This window comes from Acinonyx jubatus, chromosome E1 (genome assembly GCF_027475565.1).
Source record: "Acinonyx jubatus isolate Ajub_Pintada_27869175 chromosome E1, VMU_Ajub_asm_v1.0, whole genome shotgun sequence".
Classification (NCBI taxonomy): Eukaryota; Metazoa; Chordata; class Mammalia; order Carnivora; family Felidae; genus Acinonyx; species Acinonyx jubatus.
This window is the reverse complement of record NC_069397.1, coordinates 13,572,181-13,598,323: the sequence shown is the minus strand read 5'-3', so window position 1 is coordinate 13,598,323 and position 26,143 is coordinate 13,572,181. Positions and strand designations below refer to the sequence as shown.

Sequence of the window (26,143 nt, the reverse complement as noted above, 5' to 3'; positions counted from 1 at the left end):
AGCCAGGTTTGTGTTCAGGTTCTGTCACTTTGGGGAAGCACTCAAGGGAAGCCGGATTGCCAGAGCTCCCTCTCTGCCGTTCTGCATCTGGTGTTCCCTTTGATGCTCTTAAAGCTCTCGTGCAGCCTGCCAGGCAACCCCCACCCCTGACCCGGGAGAGGGGAATGGAAACAGCCATCACACTTCACGGGCACTGCTGGGGCTAACGGTCGCCTTGTCTGGTTTGTCTTGCAGGATGACTATATCCCATATCCCAGCATTGATGAGGTAGGAGCCCCCTGGCCACACTGCAGCCTGCGCTGGGTCTCAGCTCTGGGATGGGACTGGTGGGGGCGGGGGGTGGCTGATGGCCCCTGCTCCGTCCCACGTGGGAGAGAACCTCAGGCCTGGAACTTCACCTTTGTGACCTCCGTTTTGCCACGTTGAGACTGGGGTGCTGATCACAGCCTTGCAACTTCGGTGCTCCAGGGTCGGCAAAGCTGAGAGGTTGTTGGGCTTAAATTTGGGGTTTGTGTTACTGTAAACACAGGCCTCAAATACAGGAGTCTCCACCGTGGAACAGTTCAGAGGTGGGGGGGGGTGCCACCACTGGCACCCCACTCCTTTGCTCCCCCTGTAGAGCCAGGGCGGGCCACAGTGCAAGACTTTCTCTCTGCTTCCAGGTTGTGGAGAAGGGAGGCCCGTACCCCCTGATTGTCCTGCCCCAGTTTGGGGGCTATTGGATCGAAGACCCGGAGAATGTGGGGACACCGACCTCCCTTGGCAGCAGCATCTGTGAGGAGGAGGAAGAGGACAGTCTCAGCCCCAGCACATTTGGCTATAAGCTCGAGTGCAAGGGCGAAGCCAGGGCCTACCGCAGGCACTTCCTAGGGAAGGTGAGGATGAGGGCCCCTGGGAGAAATAGCTGCTGGTGCAGGCAGGGAAATGCACCTAGACCAGCCTCGTCCAGCGCCCCTTTCTCCCTGTCTCTTCTCCTTCCTGGGCCTACCCCCTTCCTAGGGCCTGCCACTGTCCTGCTGTCCTGGCTGGGGAGGTCCGACTGGCTCTGCTCCTGGGCGAGGGTACAGGGGGTGTGCAGAAGTCAGGAAGGCTCAGTGTGATGGGTCCTTGGGGGCACCACCCCCACCAAATGTTCACGGAGGTGACCGGATGGGGAGCGTTTGGGGGTGAAGGAGAAAATATGTTCTCACACCTTGGAAGTCTTTGTTTCCGTGTACATAGTACAAATCTCTCCTGTCCTCACTCCAGCAGGTCCCCAGGGTGATGTGCTGTGAGCCTCTGATTGTTTAAAAGTGACAAAGTTACATTTCTTTAAATATATTCTGCTCTTCAGACTTGATTGGTTCGGAAGTCCCAAGGGCAGATTCCGGAAGTTTCCAGTCTAAGGCAGTTTTGCAGAGTTTCACAGGGAGGAGGGAGCTGCATCAGAACCCCCATCCTAACTTGTTCAAATGCAGATTCCAGGGCCCCACCCTGATATGGCAGATCTAGGGTGGGCTCCCTGAGCCTGAGAGAGGCCCACTGTCCAGAGCAGCTCCCAGCTTCCCATGGGCGGAGGAGCCAGAGTTCCTCCTAGTTTTATTCCCACAAATAGTCGGAATCAGCAGGAGCTTCCTCCTGGGAGCAAGAAAGTGGATGTGGGGTCCTGTGGAGGGGAACTTGAGCTCCAGCGTTCAAGGTGGGCTTGAACACTGGATCTGTCCCTTACTAGTTGTGTGACCCTGGGCAGTTTCTTAGCCTCTCTGGACACCAGTTTACATATCTATGAAATGGGCATGATGATGTCATCTTCCCATAAGGTTGTGGTCAGGATTTAAGGAGTCAGTGGGTGTTAAGTACTTAGTCTAGTGCCTGGCACATCCCGATGACTGCGCAGTTGGAATCCCCTCCTGTGATCTTTCTCTTTCTCCTCCTCCTCCTCCTCCCCCTCCTCCTCCTCATCAACAGCAGCCACAACATCCTTGCCTTTCTTCCTCATTGCTGTGGGCGAAAAAGGTGATTTGGGAGGGGCCGTGTCTGGAAGGTCTCCTACTCTGTTAATACCTGATTTCTCTTTCTAGGATCACCTAAACTTTTACTGTACTGGCAGCAGCTTGGGGAACTTGCTCCTGTCCGTCAAGTATGAGGAGGCAGAGGGCATTGAGTACCTTCGGATCATTCTCAGGTGGGGCTGCTGCACCTTTGGAGGCCACGCCTCTAGTGGCAGGGACCCAGAAATACCAGTCTGACCAGTCTGGTCTGGGTGTGTGTGTGGGGTGGGGGGGTGGGGAACAGACTGGCTGGAATCCTGGGGCTCTGTTGAGTTGCTAAGCAAGGAGACCAGGTGTTTATGCCAGCCGGCCAACTGTGGGAGTCAGAGTGGTATCCTAGTCTCAAGGTCACCTAGACCATACCCCCGCCTGCCTTTCTGTCTGGCTGGGACCGTGGCTCTGAAGAATTTTGGAAGGGGAAATAGAGATGGCTCTTTCTGCTGAGATACAACTCCAAATCGCCCTGGGAGAGGGTTTGCCAGAGCACCGCTTGTGGCGTGCATCCAGTCGGGAAGATAGATCCCAAAGCATCTGTGTGTGTGTGCAGGGTTCCCTGAGATGGAAAGTGGTCACAGCGGGAGCACTGATTTACAGCTAAGCCATGGTACCTCTCTCCTCAGGGGCAGGATCTGGGACTGGTTTCTGTTTTGTTCAACTAACATGTTTTGTAAAACCCCCTCTGTACCGGGGAGTGTGATAGGTGCCGGGATGCAATGATGGCTGAGTTGTGGTCTGTTTTCTGAAGGCTTATGGTCTAGTAGAAAAAAGCAGAGGATTTTACTATGTGTCACAGGTATTATGCACAGGATGCTGTGGGAGCACAGAGAGTCTATATCTTATTTATCTCTGCCCCTGGTGGGCTGGTGGAGAAGCCTAGAAGGCCAAGTGTTAGTGCTTAGCAGAGTGCTGTGAACCTGTCAAGCTCCCAGTCCATATTCGTTGAATCTAATTGGAAGTCCTTGATGGCATTTGAAAGAAGCAGTAACATTTTTTTTTTCTGCCCAAATTTTGAGATAAATATGGGAGGGAGCAGGGGCACATAGTCGTGCTGTGGGAGAGGGGTGTGTGTGGGGGTGGTACAAGGGAGTTGTCAGCACCCATCCAGTCTTGGTTTTTTATTAAGGAAGGAAGCAGTTTTCTTTACGGAGGTTCACTTGGCTAGAAATCATATTTGCAAGGCAGGGAGAAGTTAACTAAATTGCTAGAGCAAATTTTTTGAGGGAGTAATATGTGGATCCCCAACTCCAAATAGGATTTTGAACTAGGTGACTCTCTATAAAGAAAATTATTTTCTTTCTTAATAAAAATCAGACCTTGGGGTGACTGCCTGGCTCAGTTGCTTAAGTGTCCGACTTCAGCTCAGGTTGTGATCTTGTGGTTTGTGAGTTTGAGCCGTCAGGCTCTGTGCTGACAGCTTGGAGCCTGGAGCCTGGAGCCTGCTTCGGATTATGTGTCTCCTCCTCTCTCTGCCCCTCCCCTGCTCATGCTCTGTCTGTCGATAATAAATAAATGTTAAAAAAAAGTTTAATAAAAAAAAATAGAAATCAGACCTAAACTGGATAGGATTTCTGAGTAACATGACAATTGAACACAAGGATCTAACACCCTTTTTCCAGTACTCCAATACTGTATCTTATTTGAAATGTTGCTTCAGAACTGAAAACATGAGAAAGATGTCAGGAACACACCACACACATTGAATATTTTTTTTTACATTGACTATTTTTAAAATAATCTATGGGGCAGTTAGGACTATAATGTGGATGGTATTGAGAGTTGAGCCCCAGCTCACCTTCCTTACAGAGCAGTGTAGCATTGGGATATATGAAATTAGGAATTCTGGGGGAGTCCTGTACTCTTTAAATGTTTATTTATTGATTTTGAGAGCAAGAGAGAGAGTATGAGCAGAGGGAGGGCAGAGGGAGAGAGAGAGAGAATCCCAAGTAGGCTCTGTGCTGTCAGTGCAGGGCCTGACTCAGGGCTCAATCCCACAAACTGTGATCATGACCTGAGGTGAAATCAAGAGTCAGGCGCTTAACCACCTGAGCTACCCAGGCATCCCGAGTCCTATACTCTTTAGAAGTGAGCAGGAGCCTTGGAACAGTCAGGGGTCTTTCCACATGGAACCACTTTTGTTGTTGTAGGTCAGCAGCGTTTGAAATCAATCCCCTGGGGAGCCCATCAGCAATCTCAAATGTGGCTTTCCTAAATAGAAAACCCTGGGGTGGCAGGGAGAAGCCATACACCAGCTAGGAAGTTGGACAATCATTAATCTCACTTGGAGTGATGGCCAGGCCAAATTGAAAACCAGACATAAGAAAATTGGCCCTACAGCTTTAGAAGCTTTACCAGACACAAAGAAGAAATTATGTAGAGGTGACATTCCCCTGCTGGCAGTGACTCCTGTCCCAGCTTCTTCCTCATTCTTTGTAGGATTCTGGATTATTTAATTGATGTCTTAAAACAACTAGCTCTCCAGCCTAAAATCTGAGAAGTGTATTCTGACAGCTTCTGTATGTGCTATGAAGGTAGCCAAGAAGAATCTATCCACAATTGGAAATGAATAACAGGTCTGAGTCAATTTCTTCTTTTTTAAGTTTGGATGTAAAGAAGTAGGGGAGGAAAAAAACACCTCACAGGTTGGTGAAAGGAAAGATTCTGCATCTAAAAAGGCATACTCTAGCATTTAGAAGGTAGGGACTAACTAAATTTTAGAAAGGATTATTTACTACAGAAAGCCAACCAGATTTAGATATCTATTAACTTTGTATTTTCAGCAAACTTCCAGAAAAAATGAACCATATGAAAAAAATACAAAGGATAAAGTAAGGTGACAGAATGAGATGAAAAAGTTGTTGGTAAATTAAAGAAAGAACATAAGAAAACTAAAAATGGCCAAAAATTTTTTTAATTTATTTTCTACATTTGTTTATTTTTGATAGAGAGAGATAGAGCATAAGTGAGGGAGGGGCAGAGAGAGAAGGAGACACAGAATCCAAAGCAGGCTCCAGGCTCTGAGCTGTCAGCACAGAGCCTGACGTGGGGCTTGAACTCACAAACCGTGAAATCATGACCTGAGCCGGAGTTGGACGCTTAACCGACTGAGCCACCCAGGCACCCCTGCCAAAAAGAATTTTAAATGAGGGGCACCTGGGTGGCTCAGCTGGTTCAGCATCTGACTTCAGCTCAGGTCATGATCTCATGGTTCATAAGTTCAAGCCCCGCATTGGGCTCTGCGCTGACAGTGCAGAGCCTGCTTGGGATTCTCTCTCTCTTTCTCTCTTTCTCTCCTCCCTACCCCGCTTGCTCTGTCTCTCTTTCTCTCTCTCAAGATAAATAAACTTAACAAAAATTAAAAAGAATTTTAAATGATATTAGAAGCAGTAAAGAGAAGAATCTACTTTGTGGAAAACCCAGTTACTAATAGAGCAAGCTTTCACGTAATTCAGAGGAAAACACAGAAACTCTAAAATGATGAGCAAATTATAATAAATGTGGGGAATAGTGAGCAGGAATTAAGTTTGTGGATAATTGATGTTCTTAAACTAATTGAAGATTTAAAACTGCAGATTAAAATGGCTCACCCAATATCAGATGAAGTCAATGAAAGGAAACTAATAGCTGGACATATTTTGATGAAAATGTAATATTCCATGGATATAAAATCACTATTAGAATGAAAACATTCCAAAATAAAAAGGAAGATAAAACATTAACATCTAGCAAAAGATAGAACATAAAGGAATATGAATAAATATAATAGAAGTCTGAATACATGTAATATATAATAAATATAAATGAGTTAAATTTCACTATTAAACAGCAAAGATTCTCAGTGTGAGTCATGCCTCCACTGCCCCCCCCCCCAACCAATGGATCAATCTATGTATCTTTATTTTATTAAAGAAAGTAATTCAGTATATTTAAAAAGAAAAGTGTTGAGAAAAAGTTATAACAAATACAAAAGGGTAGAGTTGCAATATTAATATGAAAAAGTAGAATTTGAGGCAAAAAAGCAGTCAGTATGACAAAAAGGGCTATTGCCTATTCATAAAAAATAAAGCCTTGTTTAATCAAGGCTTAATATGTGCTGGACATTCTCCAGGGGTAGGGCTAATGTAAGGAATAAGCTCATCTCTTATTACCTGGCTACAGAAAACATTCACTACATGTTAGGTATTCTTATTCTTGTTTTTATTCTCACTCATCTTCTTATGGACCTGGATTGTTTTAGATCCAAAGATAGATGGTATGGCAGAACTGAAAAAAGTTTATAAGAGCTTGAATGTGGAGTGTGTGTCTGTCTGAATGTATATATGTGTGTGAGGGTGTGTAAGGTTGAGGGCTCATGCTAGAGAGGTAAGAAAAAGCTAAATCATGTATGGACTATGTCTAGGAACTTAGATTTTATTCTGTGAGCCAAAGGAGAGCTCCTGAAAGGAGAGTATCATGATATGATGTGCATTGTAGAGTGGTCACTGGCTAGATTAAGGGAATGTCTTGGAGGGAAGGCAAGGCTAGAAGCAGGAAGATGAATCAAGAGGGTGCTGTGATGAGTCAGGTGATTATCATGTGACTATACAGGCCACCTGGTTGCAGAATGTGAATGCTGCCTCCAGTACTGTGCAAACCAACAACCTGATGGAGCTGAACCAGGGTGACTTGCACTGAGGATAGAGGAAAACGGGTGGAAAGTTCCAAAACACCCAGAGAAATTGACATTAAGAAAGACAGCTGAACACATCAACAAATGAAAGCTGGATTTACTGCTGATGAAATGCAAGTAATGGTACACTTTCAAAATGACTTATATCTGAAAAAGGTAAAGAATGAATAGCATCTATAAACAGGATAATAAATTATGATACAGTCCATGAGTGGATACACATGGGTACAAAAAGAAAACAATTGGAATTATTGGAAAAAAAATAGTTGAAATAAAAAAAACTTAATACAGGAGAGCCTGGGTGGCTAAGTTGGTTAAGCATCTGACTCTTTTTTTTTTTTTTTAATGTTTATTTATTTCGGAGACAGAGAGAGAGACAGAGCATGAGTGGGGGAGGGGCAGAGAGAGAGGGGGACACAGAATCCGAAGCAGGCTCCAGGTTCTGAGCTGTCAGCACAGAGTCTGACGCGGGGCTCGAACTCACAGACCGTGAGATCATGACCTGAGCTGAAGTCGGACACTCAACCGACTGAGCCACCCAGGCGCCCCAGCACCTGACTCTTGATTTTGGCTCAGGTCATGATCTCGCAGTTTGTGAGATTGAGCCCTGTGTCAGGTTCTGTGCTAACAGCTTGGGATTCTCTCTCTCCCTCTCTCTGCCCCTCCCCTGCTTGCTCTCATGTTCCCTCCCCCTCTCTCTCTCAAAATGAACCCTGAGAAACAAACAAAAAGTAAACCCCCAAAACAAAAAACTCAACACATGGGATAAAATCTGGTCTAATATAATGTATTCAGAATCAAAGAGTGAATCCATGAATTGGAAGATAGTCTTGAAGAATTCGTCCAGAGCGCAGCACAGCTCTAGGATAGAATATATAAAAAAGAAGGAAGCTGTGTGGATAATAGACTGATAGGTCCCAGCATTTGTCTTAGAGTTTCAGAGGAAGGAATAGAGAAGCTAGTGGAGAAGAGATATCCAAAGAAATAATGGCTGAGAATATTTCAGAATTGAAGAAAGCACACACTGTGGTGCTGAGTATGATTTTAAAACAAAACAGTACTACTGGACACATTGAAGTGGAACATTGGAACGTCAGAGAGAAAGAAAAAAAAATTAAGCTGCCTAAGGATAAAGACACTCATCTATGAAGTAGTGACAACCAGGTTGTGAGCAGACTTCCTATCAGCTATGGGACTCTAGGACAGTATCTTTAAAATGTTGGAGGAAAGAAAGAAAGGAAAGAAAGAAAGAAAGAATCCTTTAATCTAAAGTTCTATATCGAGAAAAGCTATCTGCAAAGATAAAATAAAACTGTTTTCAGATTCCCCCGAAAGAATGACTAAAGGATGTCCTTCAGCCAGAAGAAAAGAGAAACTGAAAGAAAAGATGCAACTAAAAAGTGGCAAGAAATAGGTAAACTGTGTCGATACATTTAATTACCGATGGGGAAAAAAGAGGCTTGAACTAAATTAATAAACAAAAGTAGGAAAGACGATGGGGAGGGAAGAGTTCAATAGTTGCTGTTTTCTTTTCCCTCCTCAGGAGAGAGATAGTGAGGAAGTGCAGAGTTTGTTGGGAAAATGTATACATGTCTGTATTGGAAGTTATAAAATCTATAGCTCAAATTAGCAGAGGGATAAAAAGAGAATTAAAAATTTTTAAATTAAACTCAAGGCAGGAAAGGAGGAATTTTAAAAAGGAAAGAAAGCACAGAGTAATAGAAAACACAAAATAATAGAAATCATTCCAAGTACACTAGTGATCACAATAAATATAAATAGACTAAATTAGCATATGAATGTACTAGACTATCAGATTGGATGAAAAATACAGCTATATTTCTTTTTTTCCTCTGTGCCATCTTTTTTTAAATTCAGTTTTTAATTTTAATTCCAATACTGTTAACATACAGTGTTCTATTAGTTTCAGGTGTATGATGCAGTGATTCAATAATGCTATACATTACTCGGTACTCATCATGATAAATGTACTTTTAATCCCCATCACCTATTTCACTCATCCCTGTACCCACCTTCCCTCTGCTAATCATCAGTTTGTTCTCTATAGTTAAGAGTCTCTTTCTTGGTTTCTCTCCCGTGCTCTCTCTTTTCCTCTTTGCTCAATTGTTTTATTTCTTAAATTCCATATGTGAGTGAAATCATATGGTATTTGTCTTCCTCTGACTTATTTCACTTAGCATTATACTCTCCAGCTCCATCCATATTAACTACAAATGGCAAGAATCCATTTTTTTTATAGTTGAATAATATTCCTCTGTGTGTGTGTGTGTGTGTGTGTGCGCGCGCGCGCCACATCTTCTTTATCCATTCATCTATGGATGGACACTTGGGCTGCTTCCATAATTTGGCTGTTGTAAATAATGCCGCAGTAAAATAAGGGTGCATCCCTTTGAATTAGCATTTTTGTATTTTTTGGGTAAAAACCCAGTAATGCAATTGATTACTGGATTGTAGGGTAGTGGGTATATTTTCCTTTAAAAATTTTTTATTATTATTATTTTTAGAGGGAGAGAGAGTGGGGGAGGGCAGAGGGAGGGAGAGAGAGAGAATCTTAAGCAGGCTCTGCTCTAGGTATGGAGCCTGACATGGAGCTCAGTCTCACGATGGTGAGATCATGACCTAAGCCAAAATCAATAGTTGGTTGCCAACCAGCTGAGCCATCCAAGTGCACCCCCCCTTTTTTTTTTAAAGTTTATTTATTTATTTTTGAGGGAGAGGGAGAGAGTATGTGCAAATGGGGAAGGGGTAAAGTGAGAGGGAGAGAGAGAGTGTCCGAAGCAGGCTCTGTGCTGTCATCGCAGAGCTGGACATGGGGTCACCCTCACAAACTGTGAGTTCATGATCTGAGCCAATACCAAGAGTTGGGCGTTTAACCAACTGAGCCACCCAGGTGCCCCAAGCTATATTTTTCTTATAAGAGACATACCTAAAGAAAAGCAATATTGAAAGATTTAAAATAAAGAAATGGAAAAAGATATGCTGGAAAAATACTAACCAAGAAAAGTGATGTAGCAACATTAAAATCAGACAAAATAGGGTTTCAGAAAAAAAAGCATTGGTAGGGATAAAGAGAGTGTACTCCTTTGTAACTTGTCCTGATGTTTCCTGCTGTGTGGAGGGAACATTTCTGTGTAACATCCCTGGCTCTCTCTGCCTTCTCTGATAGATGAGTTTGGGAACAAGAACTTGAAGTATGTAGCCCTGGTTTTTCCTTTTTCTCCTGCTCAGAGCTAGTTGCCCTCAGGGTGCTCCCTCTGCCCCTCTGTGCTGAAAGGCCCACCTGGACAGACCCCTACAGAGGAGGCTTGCCTCTTGCCCAGCACTGCCTGTGACCTGGTGGATAATCCTGGGGGTCATTTAGGAGACTCATTTCATCTTTACACTAAGCCAGGTGGCCTTTATCAGGAACAAAGGAGTTATTTTGACTTCCAGCTGCCTTACCCTTAATTTTTTTGTTTCTGAATCTGTTCATTACCTGGGCAGAGAAATATGCCCGTTCCTGGACCCATGGAGGGCTCAGCTCCCATGATGATAAAGAGAACAGTCCACCCAGAAGATCTAATAGTCATGAAGTTGTACTTAGCAATATAGTCTTGAATTTAGAAAGGCAAAAACTGATGGGAATATAAGGAATCAACAAATGTTCAGCTCTAGTGGGAAATTTCAGTAACATCTTCCACACTTCCATGGACCAAGCAGACAACAATTGTAAGGATATAGAAGATTTGAACAATGCAGTTAACAAATCTGATTTTGTAACATACATTCCCTAATTCAACCACAACAGCAAAAACAACACTGTTTTTAAGCCCAACGTAGAACCTGAAAAATGTCTGTGTATCAAGTTAACGAATTTAAAATAACATACAGATTATGTTCCGTGAATATAAGAAAATTAAGTTAGAAATCAGCAATTAAAATACTGAAGGAAAATATCATACATTTAGAAAGTTAAAAAAAAAAGAAGAAAATCCTTTAAATAACTCATGGGCTAAAGAGGAAATCACAACAGAACTGACAAAATATTTAGAACTGAATGACAATGAAAATACTACCTATCAATGTGCGGGATGCAGTTCAAGTGGTACTTAGAGAAAGATGTATAGTTTTAACTGCATTTGTGAAAAAAGAAGAAAGATTAACTGTAGGCATGCAAATCAGGAAGTTAGAAAAAGAATAGTAGGGAAAAAAACCCCAAGAAAATAGGAGGCAGAAAATAAGAAAGACAAGAACAAGTTCAGCGAAGTAGAAAGCAACAATAAAAAGGAATAGAGCTCTATTCCTTTCAAAGTTGTCTCTTTGAAAAGATTAATAAAATCGGTTAACCCCATCAAGGACTGATTAAGGGTGAAAAGATACAAACAATGTTACGGCAGTGAAGGAAGGGATGCAGTTTTCAGTACAGATAAAGTTCTAAGAGAATGCCAAAACCCCCTGTATATCAATGCATTGGATGGATAATTTATTTTTTAAGTGTTTATTTTGGAGAGAGCATGGGCAAGGGGAGGGGCACAGAGAGAGAGAGAGAGGGAGAGTGAGGGAGAGGGGCTGAGGATCCGAAGCAGGTTCTGCACTGACAGCAGAGAGCCTGATGTGGGGCTTGAGCTCATGAACCACAAGATCATGACCTGAGCCGAAGTTGGATGCTTAACCAACTGAGTCACCCAGTACCCCACATTGGATGGGTAATTATGTAGAAAAACACAAATTGTCAAAATCGACTCAATCAGGAATGGAAAACCTAAATATTCACTGTTAAATAATGGAATTGGTAGCCAAAAGTATCCTCCTACCAAAACCCAGCAAGCCCAGAGATTTCACAGATGAGTTTTAGCAAAACTTTAAGGAACAGAAAATCCCTATGGTATACAAACTATTTCAAAGGATCAGAAACTCCTCAGCAATTTATGAGGCTGGGATAACCCCTTGATATCAAAACCTGAGAAGGGAAGTAAAAAAAACAAAAAAACCAAAAACCAGTGTTGCTATTGATGTGAAACTCTCAATAAAATATTAGCAAATTAAAGTCAGCAGGATATGAAAAAAACAATGCATCATAAGCAAGTGAGTTTTACCCATGGAAGGAAAAGATGGCTCAACAGAAATATAATCTACCGGGTTAACAGATTAAAAACCATATGACTGTCTCAGCAGATGCAGAAAAGCATTCAGTAAAATTCAACACTTTCTTAATGTGCTAAATGAATCAGGGAACAGGCTAAATTTAGAGTCTTACGGTAAATCCCTTTATAAAGCAACTTTCATCCCATTTATATTTTGAGTAAATCCAGATTTTCAAATCTTAGATTTTCTTTTCATAAGAGGCTTTATCACATGTGAGAGCACACGTGTATCCAGAAGCTGTGCCCGGTTCTTTGGGAGAACACAAGCCCCACAACAACCCCCAAAATCATGGTGAATTTGAAGGCGACTATTTGCATTTCCCGTATCTCAGGCAGGTTCTTTAAGTGTCCTCCTCCTCCAGGATAATGACAAGATTCCATTTCCCCACCATTTGGGTGTAGCACCCAACTCGTGGGTTGGGTGAAATGCAGCAGGTCTGACTGTAGGGAGACACCGAGCGAGTGTACCTTGTGGCCGGGTGTGATCTCAGGCACCATCTCAAGCCCCTTTCCTAATGGACTCCCTTTCTTGTGGACACATTTTTCTCACCCTCATTCACATGTGCAGGTCCAAAGTGAAGACTGTGCATGAGCGGATCCCCTTGGCTGGCCTGAGCAAGTTGCCCAGCGTCCCTCAGATTGCAAAGGTAAAAACCAACCCCTGTGAGAAGGTGTCTTCCTCTTTTAGCCCAGGGCTGGGGTGGGGGTGCAGGCTTGTCCTGAGAGGGCTCTGCCCTTAGAGAGGGGAAGGCCACTACACTCTTTGGCCCTTGACTGCATGGATGGCGTGGGGAAGGCTGTTGGCAGATGCCCTCATCTTCCCTGCAACCTCCCCATCTCATCCTCACAGCTGATGCTGCTCATGGTCTCTGCCCCCACGTTCACAGCCAGTTCAGGGGACCAGAGAAATGGGAAGACAGGACTGGCTATGGAGAGTGCTGTAGGACTTGAGAGGAGGAAGGGGTGGGGTGGCCAGGTAGCCTTCCCAGAAGAGGAGAGATGGGCTGGAGGATAGCCAGGCTATTGGTCCAGATAGAGGACCCCCTCAAGGAAGGAGCTGTTAATCAGCTGGTGGCAGGGCCCATGTCACTGTTCTGGAATACTGGGAACTTGAGAACTGAGTCAGCGAAGTGGAGTGAGAAGGATGGTCAATTGGGTTGGGTTGGGTTGGACCCACCCGATGAGAGTGGGAATGCCAGGCAGAATTGTGCCGAATGCCTTCTGTGGCCTCACTTCACCGGGAAACCTCAGGAAGGCTAGTCAAGTTTCCTGGCCACACGTTAGGGAGCAGAACCAGGACTCAACTCCAGGCCTTCTGACCCTGCAGGTCCTGCCCTCTTGTGCCCTTCCTCTTGGTGGGCGGAGGAACCCACATGTTTTCAGTGGAAGCGGCCCCTGAACTGTGTGTCTCTCTCTTCCTGCTTAGGCTTTCTGTGATGACGCAGTGGGGCTGAAATTCAACGCTGTCCTGTACCCCAAGGTGAGGATCTTCACCTCCTCCCCCTACCCAGGGCTCTAGAGCTTGGAACAGACTTTCACACCTGTGGCTCTGTGGGATGTTCTCTGCGTGTTGGTGGGGTTTTGTTGGGGGTTTTCCAATAAACCTCCATGTCTCCCTCTCTCCCTGCTCACTCCTTTGCAAACTGGTCCCCTGGAAACCAGTCCTCAGGCATGCCCGGGTAAAGACCCACCTGAATTGGTCCCTGTCTATTGTGGAGTGATAGACCTCTCCACATTACTCTGGTCCTATTTCCTTGGGACCAGTACTGAGGTGGGAAGTGATTCTACCTATAGCTAGAGGGCTAGCACAGGTCTGGTCTGCCATCATGGAGGTTGAGGGTGGCAGATGGCAGAACCCCACTGAGAAATAAAAGGCCAGATCATGGCTCCCCATTGCCAGTGTTACTGCAGCTCTGAGGCCTTACAAGCTCCTGCCCGGCCCTAGTTAATAGACTGGCTGGTTCTCTGTTATCAGTTTCCTTAGGATTGGCCCGATCTTGACCCCAGTTATGATGTGGGGGTGGGAGTGGGCAGAGGAGCAATAATAACTTAACAAACCAACAAATCCACTCAAGAACAATTATGGCAAGACAGGACTTAAATCACTCACGCACAGTGAATTGCTTTAAATTGGCCACAGGAAGAGAGCCAGTGTACTGAGCGCCTCCTCACGAGCCTGCAGGGCCCGGGAGTGGAAACAGAGCTGTGCAGTGAGTGCTGACACCAGGGCAGCTGAGGCTTGCTGAGGCTGGTTCAGTCCATTCCCCGAGTCCCACTTCTGATAGCTAGGGACCATGAGGTGAGATGTTTGGCGGGGAAGAGAGGCCCTGTCCTGGCTGAGACCTCCAGAACGCCCTGGAACAAACGCCTTGAATGTTCACGGTTGGGCTTGACACCATTTATCCCTGTGCAGTGGCTGAGTTAATGACAGGGTCCTCTCCTGCCCAGAATGTGGCAGAGCCCTTCTCTCAGACACCTCTTGTTAGCCTGAGCATCTGCAGGCACTTACCAGTGCCCTCCACTGAACTCTGTCGCTCCGAGTGCCCTCCCTCTTGTAATTAAAGCTGAATTAGTGAGGTTTAACCACACATTAAAGCCCCATCCTAAAGGCCTAGCTTAACCACAAGTTTGGCAATTTTTGTCATCAAATCCTATCCACTGAGAGAACCCAGCGACGCTCCTGTGCACGGGTCTCTCTGTAACTTGGAAAGCCTCCGGCTCTGGTGATCATGGAAGAGCCGCTGTATTTTCGTGTTTTCTATATTTGAAGCGCTGCTTGGTCCAGCTGCGGTGTTCATCTGGCCGAGATGTGTGCAAGGTTTTAAAATCCACAGGGTTGAGAATGTTCCTTGGAAGGTCTCCATGGCTGGATGCCTCTTCCCTGGCAGGACAGCTGCTCTTCACCTTTGACTCATTCCATGCGGGAGTGGGGTCCCCCTCTGGGCTTGGGCAGCAGCAGTGCTGTTCCACGGGGAGCTGTGAAGTGTCCATTTCCTCAGGCAGCTGAGAGCCTCAGTGGCTCACGTATGCTGGCCGACAGTCACGCCTTGTTCTTCCTGTTGTATAACACATGGTCAGTTCCCTCCTTTTTACTGCAGGGACTATCCCAGTAACTATCCCAGTAACACCCAGATCTCCCCTTTCCTAAGAAGCTGGTTCAGCTCTAATCTTTCTGGAGGATTACGTTGATGGTGATGATGATAGCTGCTCTGTGCTCAGCACTTTATGTGCTCGGTCTGATTGCATCTTAACAACCACACGTCTCCATTTAATGGATGAGGAAACTGAGGCCCAGAGAAGTAAAGTGGCATGCTCAGGGCCATCCAGGTAAAAGCAGCGGGTTCAAGATCTGGAGTTTCGTGCTTCTGAGCCCTGGATACCAACTCTGAAGCAAAACAGAAAATTAAATAGAACCAATGCTTGGGGTTCTTTTTTAAAAATTTTTCCCCACTCTTTGCAGATTGTAATAGGGCTGTATGTTCCTCCTTAGAGGCCTTTCATTTGATGGGTAAGAGGGATGGAAGTCTAGGCATAAGCAGGGCCTTGCTCAAAATCATACTGCTGATCAGAGGTGTAATTAGAGCCAGCGTCTTCCTCACTGACCACTTTTGGGGTCCTGGCTTCCCTTTTTATACCACAGCTAAGGCACTGGAGTAAGTCCCGTTCCTTGAGTCCTGCTGGGTTCCCCGTGTGCCCAGATCTTGGCCTGCAGATCTGGGTGGGAATGGAATGGTGATCCAGAAGTTTGGCCGCGCTGGGGGAAGCCTGGGTCTGGGAACTGGGTGTAACTTCTGGCTTCACCCTTTGTCTCCCTCCATATCCACGGATGTCTCACACTGGGGGGGCGTATTCTCCACCAAAATGGGTGTTTCCCCGTCTGTTTGCGTCCGAGTCAGTAAACAATCTGATTTTTTTCTCCCCACGTTTTCCCAGGCCTCCCAAATGATTGTGTCCTATGATGAGCACGATGTCAACAACACATTCAAATTTGGGGTCATTTATCAAAAAGCCAGGCAGGTAAGCACCACACATCTGTACTGGTCGCCATATGGCGTCGATTCTCCCTGGGGACGCTTCGGCTCCCCTCCCCCAAGCACGGGAGCCCTGCGCCGGCGTCTTACCCGTGCCGGACACAGCAGCCACCTTTCACATAGGAATTAGGCGGGCGGTGACAGCATCGCCAAGGCGGGCTGCTTCTCACAAGGAGGCCTGCAGATCCTTTAAACGGTAATATAGTTTTCCAAACAGTAAATTTGACTTCTTCCTGGCGGCCCCTCTCAACTGGGGGCTGTGTTGTCACAAGAAAAATCAGACTGGGTCGGGGGGTACGGATCAACACAAGCTGCTTTCTCCTTGCTTGTCCTCCCGGCTGGGAGTTAGCTTTTTCTCCCGGAACTTCCTTAGATTGCTGGGGCATGGCATGCCTCTCTTCCCGCTCTGAGTTCAGCCATGTCAGGCTGGTTGCTGGAGATCAACCGCAGTGGAAGTATTTACGCCGTGGAAATCGGCAAAGCAGGGCTTCCGTTTTCCCTCGCTGGAAAAGTGGTGATTGAAAAATATATCAGTACACCACTGCTCATGCCCCTCGGTCTCTTGTAGCACTTATATGCTGCCTTGGGGTTAGTTGATCAGAGCGATTCTCAAAGTATGTTCCGTGAGACACTAGCCTGGTGAGGTACTCTGTGAACAAATGACTCGTGGGGGTGGGGCAGTTGTGTGGGAACATTTTACAGGCTCTAAGAACCCCCAAGGTAAAGAGCTTTTATAAATTTGTTGAACTCAGTGTTTCCCATACTTATCTGACCACAAGACCACAAACTTCCCATCTTGTCTACCGTGAACATTTATTAACATCCTGAGCAGTGGTCTTTGAACACACCCGTGTTTCCTCACCTAGGTTGTATGAAAGAAGGTTCCACAGGTTCCGAGGTTCATCTTGGTATCATCTAAGGGCCTAGCATGGTGATTTTATAGAAATACTCATAACTTTTTTGCTGTGTGAAATAATGGACAAAAGTTTTGATGCTCTTATGGTACATTGATTGTATCTTTCAGTATTATCTGTGGGGTTTTTTTGTTGTGTGTGTGTATGTGTGTGTGTGTGTGTGTGTGATGATGTCTTTCTGGCCTAGATGATAGCTGACTTCCTTGTGTGAGGCTATTAGACCACGAGAGACATGTGTTTGCTTAAAAACATTCTAATTAAGTAAAGAGTTTAGGAGCTGAAAGGCCAACACGGATGAATCTTATAATTGGAAGATTATTCAGGTAGCTGCTCGAATTATTTTTCCATATTGCATATTTATTTTGTACAGCTCTGCTAATACACCCCCCCCCTAATTAAAGTTCTTCACTTGTGAAATTTACCATAGCAGATCTCATCGGGTGATTACAATCCAGTGTTCCAGCAAAATTATAATTACTGAACATTAACCATCCACCTCTGAGAAGGAGTCTGTATATTGTTTATTTACCTGATGCTGCTGAGCCAAGGTGGAGGCATGTGGGGAGATAAAAGTCTTTTTTTTTTTTTAAGACTTTTTAAAAAGTTGTTTTGCAAACCTATATTTGCAGGGCAGTTAGTACAAACATTTGTTGCACGATAGCTCTGTGCTGTTCTTAGGATATAAGTAAGTCCCATCTGATTCTCCCGTCTGTCTGGCACTGTGCTAAGTGCATTGGGGGATATGGTGATGACTAACACCCCCTCCCTGAGTGCATGGTCAAACTCACAGCCAGGGTAAAAATGAAGACAATGCTAATACCAGGCTACCTGTAAATCCTAGAGAGAGGTGCATCCCCCAAGTACATAAGCTGGATTGGTTTCCAGTACGAGATGTCTGTTGCCTGGAAGCGGCTCTCCTCCCACATTCTGGCCTCAGGATGAGGGGTAAACAGCATGCTGAGTCAGAGTTTGATGCCTTGGCGGCATGCTATATAGATCAGGGGTCAGCACACTTTCTGTAAAGGGCCGGATAGTTAATGTTTTAGACTTTATGAGCCATGCTATCTCTGTTGCAACTACCCAGTCCTGCCTTTGTAGTGCAAAAGCAACCATCGACAAAACTAAATGAATTGTCCTGGCTGTGTTCCAGTAAAACTTTATTTATAAAAACAGGCAGCAAGCTGGACATGGCCCAGAGGCCGTAGTTTGCTGACCCCTGCTAGAGAGCGGTATTTCCCCAGCTTCAGACATTCATAAATGACATTCAAGATCGTATTGTCTACCATATGCCTCGATTATCCTTTTTTCATGCCTATACTATTAACTACTTAACATTTTCTTTAAAAAGTTTTTTTTTCATCTTAAATGTCTTTCTTGTTTAAAGGAAATGTGCCACTACTCTAATTAGAAAATCAGTATCCCTTGCATGAAATGAAGGTAGTTCTAAAAAGAAATACAGAATTGTTAAAACAGAGTTATTAAAATCTAGCTAGATTCTGTTGCTTATTGAGGGCATAGAACCTGAGGTCTGCTCTTTTTTGTTATAAAGCAGGTGTTGAGGAGGTGTGGAAGGATCACCTATTAGAGACTTTCTCCTTGAAGTGGTTGTGTGTACTAGAGTTTCCTCGTATCCTCTGCAGCTGTTCATTGCTGTCCGTGGACGTTTGCAGAACGTCAGCTGTTTGCCGATCCCGCCACGGTGGGCAGAGCCTGTCTGTCAGGCAGGGCCATGTGGTGTCTTATGCCTGTCATAAGTACAGGGCTTTACTACTGTTTGTAGCTTTGCTTTCTATTTTTTAAAAATCATTAAACTTTTAATTTCTAGCTATATGTAGATTGACATGCAGTTCTAAGAAATAATACAGAGAGCTCTTGTGTATCTCTGCTCAGTTTTCCTCAAAGGTAATGTCTCATAAAACTGTAGTGTAATATTACAGCCAGGACACTGACATTGATACAGTCCTCAGACCTTGTCTAGACTTCCACAGTTTTATGTGTGACCATCTGTGGGGTGTGTGTGTGTGTGTGTGTGTGTGTGTGTGTGTGTGTATTTTGTTGTATATAATTTTTTTAATGTTTATTTATTTTTGAGAGAGAGAGAGAGAGAGAGAGAGAGAGAGAGAGATAGAGGAAGGGAGAGAGAGAGAGAGACCATGCGAGTGGGGAAGGGGCAGAGAGAAGGAGACACAGAATCTGAAGCAGGCTCCAGGCTCTGAGTTGTCAGCATAGAGCCTGGCACGGGATTCAAACTCACAGAAGGTGAGATCATGACCTGAGCCCAAGTTGAATGCTTAACCACCTGAGCCACCCAGGCGCCCCTGTTGTATATAATTTTATCATGTGTGTAGGCTTCACGGTCAAGGTACAGGAGAAGTCCACCAATACAGGATTCCTGTGTGACCCCTTCATAACCCTGCCAGCCCCCCTTTTGCCTCCATGATCCCTTCCAACCTCCAGTCCTCAACCCCTGGCAACCACTAATCTATTCTCCAATTTCTAAAACTTTGTCATTTCACAAATGTTATATAAATGGAATCATATAATATATAACCTTTGGGGATTGGCTTTTTTTCCCTCAGTGAGATTCATCCAAATCCTTAAGTGTATCAATAGTGTTTATTTCTTTTCATGGCCGAATAGTATTCCATGGTATAAATATACCACAGTCTGTTTAACTGTTCACCCTTTGAGGGATAGCTGGGTGCTTTCCAGTTTGAGGCTATTATGGATAAAGCTGCTATGAACATTTGTATACAGGTTTTTGTGTGAACATAAATTTTTCATTTCTCTGGGGTAATGCTTAGGAGCATATGCTGGGTTATATGGTGATTACACATTCAGTTTTGTAAGAAGCTGCCAAACTGTTTTCTAGAGTGGTGGTTCCAGTCTGCATTCCTACCAGCAATGTATGAGTCATCCCTTTCCTCTACCTCCTTACCAGCATTTGGTGTTGTTACTATTTTTTAATTTTAGCCATTCTGATAGATGTGTAGTGATATCTCATAATGGTTTTAATTTGCATTTCCCTAATGGCGGCTAATGGTGTTGAACATCTTTTCATGTGCTTATTTGCCATCTGTGTATATCTCTTTGGGCGAAATGACTGTTTACGTCTTTTCACCATTTTCTTTTTCTTTTTCTTTTTTTTTCATAAAGGTTTTATTTAAAAAAATTTTTTTAATGTTTATTTTTGAGAGAGAGAGACAGAGCACATGCGAGGGAAGAGCAGAGAGAGAGGGAGACACAGAATCCGAAGCAGGTTCCAGGCTCTGAGCTGTCGGCACAGAGCCCAACGCAGGGCTTCAACCCACGAACCACAAGATCGTGTCCTGAGCTGAAGTTGGAGGCTTAACTGACTGAGCCACCCAAGCGCCCCTATAAAGGTTTTATTTTTGAGTAATCTTTACACCTAACATGGGACTCAAACTCACAACCCTGAGATCAAGAGTCTCATGCTCTACCAACTGAGCCAGCTAGGCATCCCTCTTTTGACCATTTCCTGATTGGATTATTATTGTTATTACTATTAATTATTTTACTGTTCAAAAACTTTTTATAACAGCTTTACTGAGGTATAACTCACAATACCGTTCACAGTGGTTTGAGAATTCTCAATAAAGTGGTTTCGAGTATATTCACACGCTTGTGAAACCATCACCACTATCTAACTCCAGAAAATTTTCATTAATCCCCAGAGAAACTCCATGCCCATTAGCAGTCACTCTTTCCCCATTCTCTCCAGCTCCTCTCACCACGAAGCTCCTTTCTGCCTCGAGGGATTTGCCTGTTCTGGACACTTCATGTAAATGGAATCATAACATGAGGCCTTTTATGTCTAGTTTCTTTTGCTTAACATGTTTTCAGAGTTCATCCATGTTTTGCATCCAGTACTGCACTCCTTTGACAAAATTATGTGTTATTGTATGGACATACCACATTTCATATATCCGTTTGTCCACCGATGGACATTTTGGTTGTTCCCACTTTTGGGCTATTACGAAGAATGCTGCTATTAACATCCATGTACAAGTTTTTGTGTGGACTTATGTTTTCATTTTTCTTGGATATATTCTTAGGAGTAGAATTGCTGGGCCATATGGTAACTCTATGCTTAGCTTTTTGAAGAACTGCCCGACTGTTTTCCAGAGAGAGAGCACCATGTTACATTCCCACCAGCAGTGTATGAGGCTTCTGATTTTTCTATATCCTCGCCAACATTTCTTGTCTTTCTTTTTGATGAGAACCATCCAGTGGGTGTGAAGTGGTATCCCACTATAACTTTGATTACTGCTGAGTTTTGAGAGTTCTTTGTATATTCTAGATACTAGTCCTTTGTTAGAAGTCCAACCATTAATTTTTAACTTACGGATTGGCTTTTGGTATCAACTCTAAGAATTCTTTGCTTCAGCGTTGCCTTTTATACTGACCAGCAGCATTTGTTGAAATAGAGAGACGTCAACCACCAGCCCCGAGAATCCAGCTCTGTTGATTGAGCCTTTATTTGTCCTTCCTCCAGTCAAGCAGACCCACTTGTTGGCGAATGTGGGGGGATGGGGAGGAAGGAAGAAAAGGACCAGGTAGCTGGACAGCCACATTCTGTCCTTTGGCATCAAGAAGCATCAGAGGTATCAAGAAGGCCTTTTCTAAACTCTTACAGCTGATTCTGTTTCTCTTTCAGACCCTGGAGGAGGAGCTATTTGGGAACAATGAGGAGAGCCCAGCTTTCAAGGAGTTCTTGGACCTGCTGGGGGACACGATCACACTGCAGGACTTCAAAGGGTGGGTTTTGGCCAAGTGATGGCTCTGCCTCCACTGATGACACCTTAGAGGAAGGGAGAGGGGAGACCGCTGAGTCTCAGAGGGTATGTGAGAGGTAAAAACATACACTAGAAACGTGGGATTATTTTTCAGCGAGTGATCAACGCTCATCTGCATTCCTGAGGAAACGGGTGATGTGGGGGATAATCCAGAAAGGCATGTTGTCTGAGAGGCACTGACATTGGCCTTCTGATAAATGATGAAACAGCTCCAGCCTCAGATTTGTCCTCCTAATTACATTTGGCTCTGACCAAGAGGGAAATGAATCCACCTACCCTGTCACTCACCTGCCAGGTCTTCTGGAGGCCTGATGAGCCTCAGGAAAGAGGGCCCTGTGTAATTTGGGGAGAAGTGGCCCATTTCAGATAATGTTTAAAAAGGTTGGATAATTAAGAGTTGGTAGAAATACGGTAATCTCCCTGGCAAGACTCCATGCAACCGTCTCTGGTTCTGCAAGTGGACAGAAAGAATACTGGGGCTATTGCTTGGAAAACTCTGGCCCTTGATCTTCCTTGACAAAGGCAACGTTTGAGAAGGGCCTTCAGGCCTGGCCCTCCTGTTCTATGCTTCGTGGCTGGCACATGGCTGAGCCCCAAGAATTCCCCACGTCAGCAGCCAAATTAACAGGATCTCCTCTAACATGTGTGAAAGCACCCAGCTCTGGGCCCGGTGTGTAGCAGGTGTTCAGTAATCACTTTTTTCCTCCACCCCCTTCTCTCCTCCTCTTCCATCTTCTTCTCGCCCCTCTTCCTCTGTCTTACTCCCCCTGCAAGGTCATCACTGCCATCTGGAGTCAATCACACATGAGTTAAAATCCCACCTCCACCACTTATTGGCTCTGAATTGACTTTATTGACTTTGAATAAGCTAATAACCTCCAGAAGCCTCGGTTTCCTCATCTGTAAAAGGGACATAAAGATAGTACTGACCCCACCAGGTTGTTAAGGGATTAAAATGGATAACAGCGTGTGAAGCATTTTTTATGCCACCTTCCATTGACTCTGAGATGCCATCATTGCAAGATGCATCCTGATTTTCAGAGATGTTAAAATATGAAAAAATGTGTGCTTTAGAATAGACGAAATAGGGGTGCCTGGGTGGTTCAGTCGATTAAGCGTCCGACTTCAGCTCAGGTCATGATCCTGTGCTTTGTGGGTTCAAGCCCCGCGTCGGGCTCTGCGCTAACAGCTTGGAGCCTGGAGCCTGCTTTGCGTTCCGTGTCTCCCTCTCTGTCTCTGCCCCTCCTCCGCTCATGCTCTGTCTCACTCTGTCTCAAAAGTAAACAAGCATTACAAAAATATTTTAGAATAGATGAAATAAAGTGTATTAAAGCCAGGAAGGACCCTAGAGATCATGTACTTCTGTCCCCTTATTGTATAGAGAAAGGAAACTGAGACCTAGACAGATTAAATGGTGTGCCCAAGATCATGTGCTGACTTGGTGGCCGAAGAAGGTTTAGAACCTGGAGAGCCGGACTCCTGGCCTGGTGAGCTTTCCTCCATGCCAGGCTGAGCACATTTTCTGGTTTGTATTACAGCGCTTGTGGGGACTGACATCCAGGGTCTGTTTTATTTCATTTTCTTAAAGGAACCTACATCTTCCTCTCCTTGCTGAAGAATATGATCCATGGCTAGAAGCCACATGTCTGTAAAGGAAGAAGGGGCAGTTCCTGGAAGCTGTTATATAAATGGAATCATACAATATATGGTGATATAAGTTCCTTAGTATTTTTCATTCCTGCCTTTGAGGAGATAAGCAGAGAGGGGCTCCTCGGACACCTCTAGGTTGGGTGCTGCTTTTCTGGGTCACCACATCAGGGGCCTGGCTGGGTAGGAATCCAGCATCTGTCATCTCTTCAGGCTCACTCTGGATGCTTCCAGTAGGATGGCTGGTTGCCCTGGCTCTGTGCTGAAGACTTTGGACATGCCTTGCAGGGAAGAAAGGCTTATGCACAGCCTTGAGGGCCACTGGCACCTGGATGACATTTGTCTTGGGATTGTGGATGGGCAGCCTCCCTTCCTATGTGACCATATGGATGTTCTGCCTTTGTTTTCAATAACAGACTGACTTACAGTTAAAACTTTAGGACTCGTCTGCCCAGAAGCACAGAGCTCCCTGCGATGCCCATATCATTCTCTCTGTGCCCTCACTCTCACATGTCTTCTCATTCATTCTCCTACCCCCCATATCCTCAGGGGAGGTTGTACCAAGAAGCCCACTTGTCCTCACCCTGTGCTCTTGCCCTGTTTTCCTGACAGTTTCCGAGGCGGCCTGGATGTGACCCACGGACAGACGGGGGTGGAATCGGTATACACGATATTCCGGGACAGGGAGATCATGTTTCACGTCTCCACAAAGCTGCCGTTTACTGAGGGAGACGCCCAGCAGGTAACCTGGTTCCAGAGGGCTTCGGGAGCATGGGGCATGTGAGGTGAAAGCCTGCTTCTGGTCTTAGATACTTGAGGGACTGCGGTCCCCTCCCCATTTCCTTAATCCAGAGGCTTGTTTAGCTGTTCTCATGGAAGTCTGTTCCATCGTGTTATCTCCCGCAGGCCTTGTGGGAGGACAGGGCCCCTGGTTGTTCCACTTTGACCGGTGGGGCACCTGCAGCTCCGCGTGGTTAAAAGACCATGTCCTGCTTGATGAGGGGCGGAGCTGGGAGCAGAGCCCAAGTGCCCTGCTCGAGTAGGGTGCTCGTGAACAGTACCCGATGGAGTTTGCAGATAGCAGCTTGACGCCAGCCCTGCCACTTAGGGGTGTGTGATTCCAGGCAAGCTGGGTAACCTGGTGACCTCGTGGTCCTCAGCTGTAAAACGGGGATGATACCACCTAAATCAGGGGCTTGTTGCGGGCATCACAGAAGGTTCGGAGCATAGCGCTTAGTATGCTGCCTGGCTTGTGGCAGGCTACCTTCCTGACAGCTGTCCAGTCTGTAGGCCACTGGGCTGTTTGTCCTTCTTCCTGCCCCAGTGATGGATGGCAAGGTGCTCATTGCCTGAGACACCCCCCTGCCTTCCAGCCTTTCTAGTCTCACGGCCTCGTCTCCTGCCTGTGGGCAGGAATTCGGCCTTTACCTGAACCGGGGTGAGACTTCTGCCTCCAGTGTCTTCCCGTCTTCTCTCTCATTTGTGGCTTCTGATGGGCCCTGAGACCAGCAGCCGAGGCCTGGCCGTTGCACCATCTGCCCCTTTCCACTCTTTATGCCTTTTCAGTCTCCAGGAAAATCAGAAAGGGAGGTAGGCTCTTCACCAGACTCTGACCCATTCCTTTCTGAGCAGGGAGCTGAGGAGGGAGCACAGATGTAATACTGTAAACATAGTGCCTGGCTTCTTAGGAAAAAGGGAAATTGGCAAACGAGACTGTGATTTGGCTCTAAAATAACCACTGAATGTTCCAGAAACAAATGGGAGCAGGATTCCTTTTGAATCCAAAGTAGGTTTTCTCTCCACATTTTTACCTTCGTCTCTGTTCCCTCATGGCCTCCTCACGCCCTGCCCCAGCCTGGGGCTCTCTTTCAGTCTCACCTGTATTCAGTGGGAAGTACACAGAGCCTTCTGCAAGGACTAAATAAGTATTAATTTTCTCTTCCCAAGAAATGGGAGGCAGTGGGTGGAATACGTGAGGCAATTTGTGTAAAAGTACCCAGCACGGGTTCAGTTTATAGTAAATGAGAAATTCAATGTGGAACATAGGGCCTGCCTTCAGTAAGTGCTTAATAAAGGAACAAATGTGTAGGTAAGCGCCTAGCCAGAACTTAGCGTACAGGAGGGCCCTAACTGTTGAAATCGTGTGTGAACAGCCCAGCATGGTCCTCACACACAGGTGCTCAGTGATTGAGATCACCTGTGAAAGCACCTGGCACAGTTTGGGACTCTGAATCAGGGTTGTTTGCCCATGACCTCTGCCGAGCCAGGTTGCCCTCCTTCTCTGAGCATGGCTCTCCTTCCCTCTGCTATAGAATGATCCGTCCACTAATCCCTGCTCATCCACATTTCTGTCAAGCACTGTCTTCCCCCCACCTCCTCTTCCAGGAAGCCTTCTCAGATTAGCATAAGGCCTCTGATTTTATTCTCCTCTCTGCCTCCATAATGTTGGACACTTCGTCTGTGGCAGCTGATTTAGCACATGCTGGCTGGTGCCTTTGTTACTGTCCTCAGGTAGCTTCATCTGAGTTTGTGTGTCTTCTGGATCAGTTACAAGCTTTACCAGCAAAACTCGTCCCTCACCTTTTTTTTTCTTTTTGATTTATTTTTTTATTTTTTAAAATTTATATCCAAATTAGTATATAGTGAAGCAATGATTTCAGTAGATTCCTTAATGCCCCTTACCCATTTAGTCCATCCCCCCTCCCACAACCCCTCCAGCAACCCTCAGTTTGTTCTCCATATTTATGAGTCTCTTTTGTTTTGTCCCTCTCCCTGTTTTTATATTATTTTTGTTTCCCTTCCCTTGTGTTCATTTGTTTTGTCTCTTAAAGTCCTCATATGAGTGAAGTCATATGATTTTTGTCTTTCTCTGACTAATTTTACTGAGCATAATA

General features: G+C 45.2%; 1 protein-coding gene, 1 long non-coding RNA gene and 1 other non-coding gene across 11 annotated transcripts in view; 2 read left to right on the top strand and 1 right to left on the bottom strand.

Annotated features, from left to right (window-relative positions):
- RAP1GAP2 (RAP1 GTPase activating protein 2) overlaps positions 1 to 26,143 on the top strand; it is a 224,663-nt gene that overhangs the window by 167,073 nt on the left and 31,447 nt on the right. For all 9 annotated transcript variants that reach the window (XR_008294348.1, XM_027034683.2, XM_027034686.2 and 6 more), the window contains 8 exons: positions 235 to 267; positions 663 to 875; positions 2,061 to 2,164; positions 12,409 to 12,487; positions 13,267 to 13,320; positions 15,774 to 15,857; positions 21,464 to 21,564; positions 23,862 to 23,991. Coding sequence is in view for 8 of the 9 variants with exons in the window: in XM_027034683.2 (XP_026890484.2) it covers positions 235 to 267; positions 663 to 875; positions 2,061 to 2,164; positions 12,409 to 12,487; positions 13,267 to 13,320; positions 15,774 to 15,857; positions 21,464 to 21,564; positions 23,862 to 23,991 (798 nt within the window). In the remaining variant the exon portion in view is untranslated. The remainder of the gene's footprint in view (positions 1 to 234; positions 268 to 662; positions 876 to 2,060; positions 2,165 to 12,408; positions 12,488 to 13,266; positions 13,321 to 15,773; positions 15,858 to 21,463; positions 21,565 to 23,861; positions 23,992 to 26,143) is intronic.
- On the bottom strand, positions 20,192 to 20,264 carry TRNAK-CUU (transfer RNA lysine (anticodon CUU)). The gene has a single exon. It is a non-coding gene; the product is annotated as a tRNA-Lys (tRNA).
- Positions 21,571 to 23,209, top strand: LOC128313517 (uncharacterized). Its single transcript, XR_008294351.1, has 3 exons — positions 21,571 to 22,272; positions 22,984 to 23,089; positions 23,191 to 23,209. It is a non-coding gene; the product is annotated as an uncharacterized LOC128313517 (long non-coding RNA).